Source organism: Gambusia affinis, linkage group LG02 (assembly GCF_019740435.1).
Source record: "Gambusia affinis linkage group LG02, SWU_Gaff_1.0, whole genome shotgun sequence".
Lineage (NCBI taxonomy): Eukaryota > Metazoa > Chordata > Actinopteri > Cyprinodontiformes > Poeciliidae > Gambusia > Gambusia affinis.
This window is the reverse complement of record NC_057869.1, coordinates 31,409,648-31,424,354: the sequence shown is the minus strand read 5'-3', so window position 1 is coordinate 31,424,354 and position 14,707 is coordinate 31,409,648. Positions and strand designations below refer to the sequence as shown.

General features: G+C 38.6%; 1 protein-coding gene across 1 annotated transcript in view; it reads right to left on the bottom strand.

The window, feature by feature from the left end:
• cd81a (CD81 molecule a) overlaps positions 1–13,366 on the bottom strand; it is a 29,044-nt gene extending 15,678 nt beyond the window's left edge. Inside the window, exons 1-2 of the mRNA XM_044143057.1 lie at positions 13,115–13,366; positions 4,302–4,416 (exon numbers count right to left, since the gene is read on the bottom strand). Coding sequence (XP_043998992.1) covers positions 4,302–4,416; positions 13,115–13,180 — 181 coding nt within the window. The 5' untranslated portion in view covers positions 13,181–13,366. The remainder of the gene's footprint in view (positions 1–4,301; positions 4,417–13,114) is intronic.
• Between the last annotated feature and the right edge of the window lie 1,341 nt (positions 13,367–14,707).

The following is a 14,707-nucleotide window of genomic DNA, read 5'->3' as shown; positions in this document are numbered from 1 at the left end:
AATTACGGGAGACCTAAGCACTTATTACGGCCAAAAAATGGGATCACTAAGCTTAAGGCTTTTTAAGACCACATATAAAACCTGGTCTACAGACCAGGGAGACACAACTGGGAGACACGTTTCCTTGTGTGCTACCTGATTGAATATAAATAATTAAAACCACACGCCTTTTTCTGTACTTAAAAAAAAAACAACAGTTTAGTGACAAATGTTGTACAGCTATTTCTGGTATTCTTATAAACTGCTACAGTAATGTACATTTTCTCCAGACTGTACGTGTCTGTGGGACTTCCTTGCACATGTTTCGCTGACTCATGTTGGTTTCTTAGAACCTGTATAATCGGGGAGAAGACGGGAAGTTTATTTCAACTTGTGCAATGGTAGTGGCAATAACTTTCTCAGTCATTGCGGAAGTGAGTCAAGCAGAGTCATTTGACAACATCCTGAAGTTCTACTATTGTCACACAACAGGGCTGATAGCAGCAGAATTATCAACATTTTCCATATGAAGCAGATTAGTCAATCCTTGTTTTATTTCATCTTGTCATTCTCTGGGCACACCCAGAGTTCTCAGGCATTTTATACATCTAACAAAATCTCTACAGGTCTGCACAAGTGTGGAGGGCTTGACATCATCATGTACAATTTCACAATGGTTTAAAACAATAATTGGTGGACCAGGAATTTCAACATATTCTCTTTTCTCTTTGATCAACTCTAAATCTGAAATACTAAAGACAAACCTAAACTCAATTATTTTTCATCTATCTCAAATTTCTTGAATTTCAACTTATGATTTATGGAACCATTGTTTGGTTTGTGGACATACAAATGTCTTGATTTCAGTGACTTGTTTTGTGTGGTGTCCACCCTAAAACATGAATAATGAAAGTCTTCTAAATTTGGTCTGTTTAGTGTTCTATGATTTCATCAAGGTTCAACCCATTTTGGTATTTTAGATTTTGCAATTAAATTACAATAATTTAGTTCCAGTTATTAACAAGTTGAGCAGTTCTGCTGTTCAGCTTTCAATTCATTAAAAGCTGGGAAACAGTCCTTTAATAATTACTAAATCAGATGATCCCTTTAGTTTATGGATTTTTTATCATTTTAATGTCACTGCTATGACACCCCTTTTCAAAAAGAATGGTCATAGTTTTGGTCTAGTAACCAAAGCAGGCCAAAATAACTGTGTAAACCCTTGGGCCACTGGGTTGCTCAGCAACACGATGACCCAACTCAACCCATTGAATCAATGGGAAAAAGCTGGATTAAATCAACTCTGACATGAAGGAAGAGAAAAAAATGTCTAAGAAAAAGTTTTTGACTGGTAGTTTAAAACAAGAATTAAAAAAGACTGTAAATCGGTCCAATATCACAGGATCGATCAGATTTCTTTGGTTCAAAAAATAGTGGAGAAAAACAGAAGTTTGCACTCCCCCTTTAAAAAACTGTGCTGTTGCTGCTCAACTTGCTCCATTGTTTAGGCACCTATGAACAGGTCAGCTTAAAGTCAAAGTCAGATTTAAAAACAAAAAAAAATGTATTTAATCCCAACCCATAATCCAGGTGTCAGATACAAAACCTAAAGGGATTATGTAACTTGTATGAAAGTGCTTTTATCAACTTTTTGCTGATGAGAAAACATGTAATTTTGCAGGAAAATGATTAAACAGGAATTTGGACATGAATGCTGAGGAATGTCCTAAATCAGATTTAAACCTTAGTTCCAGTTATTAACAAGCTGATCAAACTTCTGCTTATGTAAGCGCTGCTTAGGGCAGTTCTTCTGTTCAGAAAGCACTCAAAGCGCGAGTTATGAAAGTATGTGTATATTTATTAGTGTGGGGGGAGGGGTCGTCATGTTTGGTTTATGTTGAGGGCTTTTTTCAGTGTGTGGGGGTTCTGAGAGACAAAAGGAGAAAAACAGATGGAGGAAAAAGAGAAGGTGGGAGGGATTAAGGAAAAATGAAGAGACATAAAGCGACTTTAACACTAACCACAACCAGACGGGGAGATGTGGGTGGAGCTACAGCGTAGAGAAATAGGGTGGTGAAAAGAAAAGGGAACTCTGTGAAAAGAGGTGGATCTGGGGGGCTGGTGGGAAAAGGGGCAAGGGGAGGAGTAGAAGAGAAGGAGAGTGAGAATTTTTTTCCTATGCTGATGATTTTTTTTCTCCTCGTCTTAGGAAAGAGGGCCAGGCTTTATGTAATGGGCAGGATGTAATCACTGAGGGAAAATCACAAAGTGGCTCTTACAAACAGCCACAGCTATGCCGCCTTAAAGAACAGCCAAACACACAGACTGAACAGCAAGATTTCTTTTCACAAACACATCATCCTAAATGTTCCTTTCTAACTTTCATCTCTTTCCTCTTCCTCATCTCTAGGCACTGACTCACAGATGCTGATGGAGATGGGAGGAAATGGCAGGGAGGCTAACTTAATTTGTGCGAGCTGAACTCCAAACAGATTCATGTGACTTGCAGCAGGTCCACTGTTAGTCCTGGTCACAAGTAGCTGATGATGTGGGCGAGGCCGTGGAAGATACACTCACCCAGATCAGATCTCTGAAGCCTTAGCTGCACATGATGCTGGAAACATTCCTTTAAAAATCAGCTTCATGTTTGTGTCGTTGCATCTCACAATGTCTCATTTTTCCACGACGCATTAATGTTCCACTTCCTGGCCACACCTTAAGCTAAGAAGGCAGATCCAGTGAGAGAGAGGCCACTAAACTCTGAGCCTCATGGTTGAGAAATTAGCTTAAGATGCATTTTACTTTAATACAGTGCTGGAAGTAAGATGGGAATCTGAAGCCACTAAGTGGGGGGATGCAAAAGGGAAGGACATGGAAACCAGAACAAACTGGTACTGAGTGGTAAGAGAGGGCCAGGAAAACATTCTCCTCAACACTGTCAAACTACGCCCCAGTCCTCCATCCAGGGTTTTAACCGGAGTGACTCAGGATAAACCATCATTCTTTCCAGGCTTTCAACCTCAACACATTTTCTGTTTGGGGTTTGTATGCTTATTGCTCAGTAGGCAAAATAGTCATCTTGAAGTCAGGAGGTTGTAGGTTCTATTCCTCGCTCATATTGATTTATATATGTAAGGCACTAAGTTCCCTACTGATCTTATCGGTGAAGAAATGTGAGCACACATAGGTGAATGTGGTTCTATAGTGTAAAGCTCTTTGAATGGTTGGTATGACTGGAAGGGTGTTGTATAAATTCAGTCCTTTTATTCCATACATGAGCATGATGGACAGTGCTAAGACCCTTCTGGCTCTGATTGGTTGTTTCTGACAGAGCAGTGTATTTGCAATATCAATTACTTATTTTAGCAGCGCCACAGGGAGGAGGCAGAGGAGCTGGATTTTTTCACTGATTATCTGGCTCGTGTTATACCATCAGGACACAACCACAACTTTAACAAATATGTGAAAAACATAATTTTTGTAAAGGTTCACCAACTGCAGCTCTAGTTCATGTAGCATATTCTGTGGGTGCTGCCCTGGAACCTATCAGAGGTTACTTTTTCACTTCCGATACCAATACTGATATCTGAGGGTTAGTATCAGTTGATACCAATCTGATACTGAAATACAGGCAATTCAACATTTGAACTGACTTAAAATGCTTCTTTTTTTAAACACAGATATAAATGTAGTGAATCACAAATTTATTTGATAACTCTGCACTGGTACGACACACTTAAATACATGTGTGACTTAAAATAAATTTAGTGACACATGTAAAAAAAAACACAACTTTAAGTTCACTCAGTGCATTAAGCAGTATTACAACCAATGTAAAAATTAATAATAAAGAAACATTCAGCTGATTTGGTTAAACAATAAAAATAAAATGAAACAAACCATCTTTCAAATGATTCAGAAAGTGCAATTGGGAATTCTAAATATAATGTAACAAAAATAAAGCATGATGTCACTGAGAGCACAGAACATGGATTAGACTGAATAGATCTGCCCATATGGATCAGGCATATTGTCATCAATACCTGATCTAGAATTTTTTATAATATTGGGACTGTTACAGATATTAATGTTGCATCAGTACATCTCTGGAATAAATAGAGGGGAGGTCTGTAAGCCACTATACACTTCAACACCTGGATTTCTGTACATTGGGACCAGTCAGTACAATTTAATGAATCAAAGGCTTTCCTATAATCTCTACTGCAGTGCACTGAAACCTACAGCAGTGTCTGGTGAGCGCGGCCTGCTGTGAGGACAGGAACAGGAACAGAACAGGTGAGACATGATGATGGGATACATACAGATGTAGAAGGAGGTGGGGGCATGGGCTCCGTCCACTTCAAGCGACATCAGGTTGCTGATCTTTTGGTCATGTCTCAACCAAAGGGCCACGCCCAGGATCACACCTCCAGCAAGCTACAACATACAACACAAACATCTTAGTAAGATTCAGTCAGGGGAATTCAGGTTAAGAACATTCCTGGACAATCTTGACATTACTGAAATGTACAGAATTTAACAAAACGAGGACAAAGATCTTGATGTTGACTCAAAAAAATAAAAAGTCCAATCAGACAAAACCTAAACACCTTAAAGGTTATTCACAGTCAATTTAAAATATTATGTCCAATGTGTCCTAATGAAATGAAATGAAGTTTTTAAATCCAGATGCCTGATTTTATAAAATATTCTGCAACAAGGTAGTGGCTTCCTGTCTTTAAAATGCTGCTGGCTGACATGTTGTTTGTTTTGGCGCCATGCTGTTTATTTCTGAGCATCAGTGAAGCACCCAGCCTCATGTACCTGTTCCCCTTAGGAAGCTCTTTCTGATCTGAATTTATTAAGGCATTAGATTCCTGTGCTGCTTCACATGTTATAGTGTAGCAAAGTGTGTCGTCCTGTCCCCATTGAAATGCTGATTTGTTAATTATGTAAAAGGGAAAAAAAAATCTGTGCATTGGAATCCTATTCATGACTTTCTCTTGCATAAAATTAAAATGATAAAGAAATAATTGCTCTGAAGGCTGTCTGTCCACACTAGACGGCTGTCCCCCACTCTGTTTACAGTTCATTCCATTAATAAGATAAGAGACGGATATTAAATCAAAAATAAATGATCTTTACAGATAAAGAATTAATCACGTCAAATATTATCAGCCCCTGGGCAACAGCTGCCACCCTGGCTTCCACATTAAAGCACAATGCATTAGATGCATCGTTCTCTGTTAAGCTGTACGGCTCTTCAGCTCCTGGCTACACGACACCACCTACATAACAAGATGTCTGTCATTTTTGCCATAAACCACTGATAAGTTTCTTTAGTATTCAATGCAAACCAGGACTGAGATGATTGAAATAACTGTCCACTGATTCAATAATCAATTAATCGTTACCTGGAGTAAACAGACTCAGTGAAAGGCCTGTTAATCTGTTCTACCCAGATCTCCCCAAGTTTCACCTGGTTCACATTCTGAAAATAACTAAACCTGGTACTGAGCACCTTTTGCTATCCAATTATTGTTTAGTTATTGCAAAAATGCATCAATTAATCTACTAATGACAACCGAAGAAATGCTATGTTAGCATAGCATTTCTTATAGGCAATACAATGTTTAAAATCCCCAGAACCAGAACCAAACATGGAGAAGCAGCCTTCAGCTTCTATATAGCACTAATCTGGAACAAAGTTCCACAAAATTGTAAAATAGTCAAAACACTGACTTCTTTTAAATCAATCAAATCAATCAGCTGGTTAGAGCTGCTTTTGAAGCATAAATGAAAAGTTCATCATTTTGATGTGTAACAATGGCACTTGACAATTGTTGACTGTGTTCTACAGCTTTGCATTTTTATGTTTTTATGACATAAAGCACTCTGAACTTCCTTGTTGCTGAAATTTGCTATACAAATAAACTTCGATTATTTAAAAAGGAATTGAATATTTGTTTATTTGCATCTTTTAATGTAGTTCTAATATTGTGGTGGTTAAATGAAAAAAAATTACAGAATTTGTCAGGTTTTTTTTTTTTTTTTTATCCTGAATTGTTCAAATAATTAATAGAATAATTGCTTACTAATATAGGGGTTCATTAAATAAATGAAGAGATTTCTTTTATTTTTCCAAATTATTGCAGAAATGACTATTACAAAGAGTACTTGAGCTTGGGATGTATTTATTAGGACTACATTATTCATGTCCTTCTGCCACACATAATGTATGTAATGAAATTATGAATTAATTCCATTTTAACAACACAGTTTTACAGGAAAACATACTCTCTCTGTACAGTAATAAAAACCTTTTTTATATAAACACATCTAATTAATTTTATGTTTGGTTTGTAATTGTTTACTAAAATAAGTGTTTGCTCCAAACCCTACTGCAGCTAATTTGTAAATGACATCACCAGAACTTCTTCAAAACAATCACCAGACATAAAGACATAAGAATGAATGTATTTATATAATTTCCCAATAATTATTGTTGTACAAGTAGGACCTTGCTATGTTAATACTGCTATGACAATAGTGATATTGCAGCTTTAATTTCAATTATTTGTTTATAAAAAAAAAAGGAACAAGTAACTGAGCTGATGAAAATGTATGTAGAGGAATTTTCTGTAAATATCTTTTGATGTCTTGATTTTCACACTTATTTTTATTTTTTTTAAAATCTAAATGGATCAAATGTATCCTTTTCTTTTTTGGGAAAACAACTGAAGAAACCTTTAGAACAAACATTATTACACACCAGAGGGTTACTGAGACTGAGACAAACATGAACGTTATCAATAATGCTTTTACTGTTAACACTTTCCAACTGCATGCTGGAGGAAAATAGAAGCTTTGGGCTCAGTCCTTTTAGGCTAAAGGATTTCTTCTGAGACAGCAACAAAAATTGTGGTTACGTTGTAATCTGTGAAACAAATAAAAGCTGTGGAACGTCTCTCGTCTGTCCCTTTTCAGTGAAGTGAAGAAAGATGCAGACAGGAATGAGTTTACTGTGTTTGGAAGGATGAGAAAAGCGTAGAGCAGAATCGCTCCTTATTTTAGGCGAGCCAACTGCTGCTTCTGAGAATAGAGCTCAACCAAAACAGAAATCCCCTCCCTGTCCTCCATCTCTGTTAGTCAGGTCCATTCCAGGGCTCCTGCAAGTTACTGCCTAGCAACCAAATAAACAGCGTTACTGCAAAAGTTCAACACACACACACACACCACTCAGAGAAACATCTACCACAGTTTGACTCAGAGCTGGGCCATGATCTTTTAATGGTGTGTTTGAGCGACCACTTTGGAAGTTGAGGCATTTGCTTTCATTCCTCCAGTCCTCATAGACGACTTTAAACGCAAGGAAGCAGCACAATATCTTACTGCTGTTGTAGATGATTGCTAAAATTCCTCTGATGAAAGATAAAAAGGGATTTCACCACAGTTTATGTACGTATTCTCAGAAGGCCAGCCAGAGCGCTGTGATTCTCTCTACTTTGTTGTAACGTGCTGTAGCAGACATACTGATGGTTACTAGAAAGAAACGTCAAAAAACCTGCTGCTGCTCTTCAGCTGAGGACTAGCATTTAACAGATTACTGTCTTTCGTACCAACTAACAGTAAATTGTTGCTAGACTCTCCTTTGGTGGACATTTTTGCAGCGTCTGGATTTTTTTTTTTTTTTGGGTGGATAAGTACAATTTATTTATTTACATTTACTTTAAAATCTATAAACCATAAAATAAAATTAAAATTTAAAACATAGTCCATTTCATCAAAGCTGAAGCAAAGCTCTTAACACTCAGAAGTCCTCCTGCTTTTTGCACTACACACACTATTTGAGAAGTGCTGGTTTAGCATGTAAAAGTCAGACTTAACATCTCATATATTTCTTAGCAATTTTGCATAAATTAACACATTTGAAGGCCTCTCTTCAAATGCCTGCAAATGTGCAGGCATTTCTTTTTTTCTTTGATGAGTTTGTGCATAGTTTTCATTTCTTAACATTTTTTAAGGAAATGAAGGTGCCTTCACACTCTGTTTAGTCCGCTTTAATCAAACTCCAGTCCGTCTGCCTAGAAAGTCCGGTTCATTTAGGGAGGTATGAAGGCATAATCGTACTCTGATGCCAATCATTAAAACAAACTCTGAGCCGCCTACAAAAAAAATCAGTCTGGATCCTGTTGAAGTGTACTCTCAGAGTCTTCAGAGGTTTTTGTGTCATTTCAAAAGGTTTGGTTCATCTGACACAGTGCAGTGTGAAAGCAGACCACAGCAGCTGAAAATGTAACAAATGTTCCAATCTAACTGGTTTTACCAGACTATCAGGTGGGAAAACATCTGCTGCTATGCTAGCATTAACCAGAAGTAACATTTCTGAACCATCTGAACCTAACCAGATCATGTCCAAACTCTAACCATTATGCTGGCTCCCAGTTGAACATTTGAAAGAGCAGGGATTACATCGAGGTCATTCTCATTTGAGGTTACAATGACCATACCTGCTGTTTAAGACATCCAAGAGAAAACATTGTCTTCTCCTGCAAATACAAAGTGGGCAGCCTGAAATAAAGCTTTAGTGGCTTTATATGTGAACTTTTAATGTGGATTTGAGATTGAAGCTAGAGTAAAACTCAGTTAACTGTCTGTGACAATAAAAGTGTTGGTAGTCTTTTAGAAACCCAATATGCACACAGAACAACCTCCTATGACAAGAATATATTTTACACCACTTTTTGAACATTTTGCTTCCCAAAATGCAACTTAGGAGCTTTCAGCTCCACATTTTTTTTATTTTTCAATAAAGAGAAATGAATAAATAACTTTAAACCAGAAAAAGAAAGGTATATTTGGATAACATGGCAAACTAAACCTAGGAAGTGCCAGATCAAAATAAATGGAACAAACATACTATGGCAGCAGTAGGAAAGCATTCCAAATATCTAAAAAGAAGAGTTTTCAACATGAATCTGCTTCCTCGTCGTGGATTCCTTCTTATAAACCACTTTGCGACTTTATGACTCATATATTTGGGACAGAAAGAACTTCTTCCTGATATATTTTCCAAACATATCAATCTTATTCAGCCTTCATAATTCAGCACTATAGACACCAACAGGTGCAAGGGTCCCAAGAAGATCCTGGGACAAGATTTATGTGATCCTGAAGACTCGCCTGAGTCCACTGAACCAACAGCCATTTGGTTTCTGAACAGGTGACAGTGCTGTAACTAGATCTGACTGGAGAATACTTTTGCAGTTATTGGCACAGTTAACACTAAGGCCATTCTACCAGTTCAAATTGATAGCACCTAAAAAGGAAGATGTGAATCTATGTTTAATAATCTAAACACATGAAAAAATTTTTTTTTTCTTTGCTGTTCCCCTGCAGTTGTATTTTTACATATAAGAGGAAAAGTATTGTTTTTCTGTGATGTATAATTGCAAATGTGCGAAAAAAGAATCTTTCCTTCTATTTGCATCTAAAGAGTTCCAATAAAGATATTTTCCCACTAAATAATCACTGAATGCTCAGGGATACTAGATCCCACCTGATGAAGCATTTAGGTTTCCTTTTGTCTGAGTCTGTTTATGATTTCAAACATTCTCCTCACATTCCCCAGAGGAGACACAACTCAACTGCAGGCGGGCCAGTCCACTACCCAGAGACTCTTCTTCCTCAGCCACGCCTTTTATGCTGCAGGGAATTGTTGTTTAACACTGAAAAGACCACAGGACAGATGTGGTAGGTATGGCAGCATGCGTTTCCATAGAATCCATGAATACTAAGACTGTGCTCGAATACTTTGTAGCAGAAAGAGGTTTTATACTTTTTAGTCTTCTCACATATGAGAATTCAAGAAAGAAAACTTTGTTGAATGAGGAGCAGTGAAAATGGAAAGAAAAAGGTCCTTTCTTTACATTTCTATAATTGTCGGAAAGCAGAGCCCATGTTTCCCCACCGACTCCCCAACCACGGTCTATTTCTGCCAGCTGCAGAAGTGGGATCTAGAATGTTGAGCATGCTGGGGGTTGGGGTCCTGTTTGCTGTTTCCGTAAGTCTCCTACAAGACCACACAAACCCTCAGTCCAACTAAGCACCGCCACACCCTATAAAATCACTTTACTTACGCTCTTATCAATTCAGCTTTTGGTAAAGAATGATAACATATGCACATTAAGTTCCGACTAAACATAAAATGATCCTTTTTTACATATTAATTCACAAGAATTTCCAGTGACGTTGGAAAGTCTAGGAAGCATAATGTAAAGAAAGATAACCTAATAAATTACAACAGTGTCTTTCCTTCAAGTTAAACTCAGTAAGGCAAACTGAACCCTGACTTCCTGTAGTTGAGCTCCCGGCGCTGTGGGGGCCCGGTCATTTGTTGTCAGACTCAAATTTCTTCCTGTAACTTTTCAGAGTTCTTTGTTACTTGGTTGTATGTCAGGTGTTGTCGCACTGCCGCGCTGAACTGGAGGGTTGCATGTGATTCCTATTCTAAATATTTAGCTGAAGGTGTGAGGCATCATTTGGCTATGGAAATCTAAACAAAAGCCAGTTTTCATGTGTGTAGTTATATTAAGCTTTAATATTTCTGTGTTGGCCCTGCGACAGACTGGCGACCTGTCCAGGGTGTACCACGCCTCCCGCCCGGAACGCAGAGGGGATAGGCACCAGCAACCCTCCCAACCCCATTAGGGACGAAGGGTGTTTAGAAAATGGATGGATGGATGGATTTCTGTGTTGGAGCAATGTGCTAAGCATCTGTACTTCAGATAACAAGCGCTCTTTAGCAACTTGGCCTTTGGAAATATTTCCAGTTGCAGAAAACAAAAACGATAGGTGGAAACCTAGCAGTCTCAAGTACATAATTCTATTTAAAAATTACAGTTACAGTATTAACTGTTGCTGGTTTTCAAAACCAATTGGATGAAATCAGATGTCTCCTTTTATAGCTGTGTTAAAGTTAAGATAGGTGGAAACAGTTGTATTTTTAGTCTAGGTAAAGGTGACAATCTCATGTTAGTTCATAGCTAGAATTCACAAGACACTTTCACACGCATTAATTAGCTCCTTGTGCATCGTAGAAAATATTTCCTGTAAAGCAATAGCCCGATTTGGATAATTTCTTTCATATGTAGACCAGTTCAAAGAGCAGGTGGTGACGCTCAATTCCAATCTTTGATCAATTTCAGGGGCTTTTTTGTGGTCTAATAATTAAATGCGACCCAATCAGATTTCTGTGTGAATGGCTAACGACATCAAAGCAACCCGCATGCACAGAAAAAGAACACTAATGTCACACAACAGCGCACTTCTTACAGAAGTAATAGTGTATGAATCGTAAGTGGATCAATTTTAAAGTTCATTCAGCGATGGAAGCCGACAGTATCGTCAAAGCATCATAACTCAAAGGAAGTTAATAAAAAGAAAGAACAAGAACTGGTGCAGAATTATGACACATGCATCACAACAATAACGTAAGAGTCGGATAAAATGACCGTACAGACTACAGATGCTTTAAGAACCATCAGACTCATATGGAAGTGGCACCGATCAAATGTTTTTTAGAGGTTAAAAGATTGAAATTGGGCCTTTCAGACTGCCATAAAAATGTAGGATATGAGTGAGACAAATCTGATTTGGGTTTCATTTACCTGCTGTGTGAACATAGTGTACTGGTACGTAAATATTCGATTTGGACAGAACTGGCACTTCAAAATTCAGTATGAGAAAGCAACGTTGTGGGGTGTGTTACAGAGTTTCAGGAGCTAACTGCTGTTTGAAAAAATGAGCAATGTTCACGAGACACAGATGGTGTTCTGTAGACACATCAGAAGTTCTCAATGTTGTTTGATCCAAGTTTGCAAGCTCCATAAAGTGACGGTAATGCTCCCAATTCTGTATGTCATACGAAAAATGGTAAACCCCTCATCCACCTGTTATATATCTGTTTGATGTGTTTACCATTTACTTGGCTATAATTATAGCACCTAAAATATGTAATAGGTTGGTAATGTAAAAATAATTTATAAAAAATAAACCTCATCCTATTATTTGTGTTCACTGTAAACCGAGTTGCCTTCTATGTCAAGACTTTGTCCTGGTTAAATATGAATGCAGTAATTCTTCTGCACCACTCTCTGCACTGTTTACAGAGAGATGCTTGACTGAACTGAAAAATGAACAAGTCTAAACTGCTTGCATTTTTTGTTTTCTTAAAAAAGAGTCTTGACCTAATGCCAGAAATTGACTTCATGTGCAATAGGTTGTTGTCTTAAGAATAGCTATTTTCACAATCAGGTGTCCAAATTTTAGGGTGAGCCACTGAATACAATTAAGAGAATAGAAGCGAAAGCAAAGTTCAAAATGGCGATGTTTAGGCTAAGTACAAACTCATAGGGAGTTAGGAGAGGGTGAAAAAAAGAACTACCCTCAGTTGTTTCCATGATTCATTTACCCAGCACAGAGTTTTGACTCACCAAATGGAAACCACCATGTCATCCCCCTCTGCGCGCACACACCCATACACACCCACACACACACCCGCACACAAGTTGGGTGGAGGATGGAATCCAAACAAAGCTTTTCTTTAGAACCAACAGGATCTAAACCCCAGAAAACCTGCAAATCTTACATACTGTGCCGGAAAAGGTTTTAAACTTTCACAAGGGAGCAAATGAAACAAAATATGGGGGCTTGTGCTCGTACTGCGGATCTACAGACGGTATTTACTGGAGACTATTTAGAACTGATAGAAAATCAGGGGTGAAGCACCCCACGCCCCTCATTCCCCCCCATCCCAGTCCTGCCTGACAAACGCGAGAAGCTGTCCCGCAGTCCTGATTAAAATGCCCGGTTAGGTTCATCAAACCAACCAACGGAATGCGCTTAGACTATATAAGCAACGCTGGCCTACAATTGAAACACAGATAAATCAATATACGTGCAAAATAAGAATGCGTAGCTTAGAAGAAAAATAAAATGGCGAGCCGTTGAGGCACATTGAAATCTGGACCAGCGTCAATTTTTATGTCTAACGGACCTCGCAGCCTAAACAAACCTGGCGAAGCAGACGCGACGGCCCTGTGCAACAACGTGTCTGTTAAGCGGGTTTACCTACCCAGAAGATGAAATTTAAGAAAAACAGCAGGTATTTCATGAATTTGGTGCAGCCTTCGACTCCCATGGCGGTCCGATAATGCAGGTAACTGGCAGCGGAGTTGTTGAAACGTGGAAGTGGGGGCGAATAACGGGCTCGAGCTCAACTGGGAACCCCAGACTTGACTTCCAGCGCTTGTGGAGGGAGGGGAGGCAACACCCAGCTCCTCCTCCCTCCTTCACAGGCTCGGCCTCGCCTCCCTGTAATCCGTTTACTGTGGCTGGAAAAGTCTCCCTTAACCCCCAATCATAGCAAAGGACGCTGAGACGCTGCAATATTTGTTTTGTATCAATCCTAATCACTTTGATTATTTTATCTATGGCGTTCCAAAGGTGCCAAAAGCGTTTGCACATGGCTAGATTTGTACTGCACTTAGGTTGCCGATATCTTCTAAACATGTGAGAGATAGTAGGCTACTACTGGAGTCTGTTTAACTTTCAAAGGGGCTTCAGGTGGAAAAACTGTCTTTTACCAATCTGAGAAATCACTTAACATTTTGAGTTCTAGTTTAAATTTCTTCTTCAATTTGTGATATCCTCTCTCTCTGTGCAGAGAGCTCTATGTTCTGTGTGCAACAAATTGAGTCACAGAAGGAGTCAGACTGAGAGGGATCTCGAAATCTAAATGCAAAAACTGACTGGGATGCTAAATAAAGTTGAAGAAACTGGAATGACAGCAATTCAGGCACAAAGTGGTCTTGTGAAATCACAAAACAGGATCAGCTGATGCTGAAACATATTTGGTGCAGAGGTCATCCGCATGTCTGCCGAGTAAAATGCCACTGAACTTCAAAATGCATAGCCTTAAGATGAACTTGAAGACAGAGTGAAAAGGGCTTCATGGAATGAGATTCCATTACGGAGAGATTGCATCCAAGCCTTTTATCACCACGTGTAATGCAGAGTGTTGATGCAGTGGTGGAAAGTACATGGCCACTGGACTCTAGAGCAGGGAAGACATCTTCTCCGGAGTGAAGACTCCCCCATCACTATTTGGCAATATAGTAGTCGAGTTTGGGATGGTACAAGACATTATGGATAATTGTGTTTTCCTGACTCTGTGGTAACAGGTTTAAATGGCCCCTTCAGTTCCTATATGTACAAGAGTGCATAGTAAGGTCTGTAATGACATCAATGAGGGAACTGTCTGCACAAATCCTCAACTTGAAACAACTCTGGGATGAATTAGAGCAGAGATTGTGATGCTGGGCTTCCGGTTCAGCATCAGTGTCTGACCTCAAAATGCTTCTGGAAGAATGGTCAGATATTCCCATAATAAACACTTCTAAATCTCGTAGGCAGCCTTCCCAGATGACCTCAAGCTTTATACTTGCAAAGAGAGGGAATGTATGTAAACTTCTGAATTTAAAAAAATATCTCTCTCATTATTTCTGTCTCTTATTACCTGTCTCATGTTGCATGTAGTAAACAGATATAATTGTAGCAATCCTAACTGACCTAAACCAGGAAAGATTTAGACTGATTTAACTTCAGAATGTGAGAAAAAAAAAAATGGTTACATGTCCTTTTTTTTTTTTTTTTTTTTTTTTTTTTT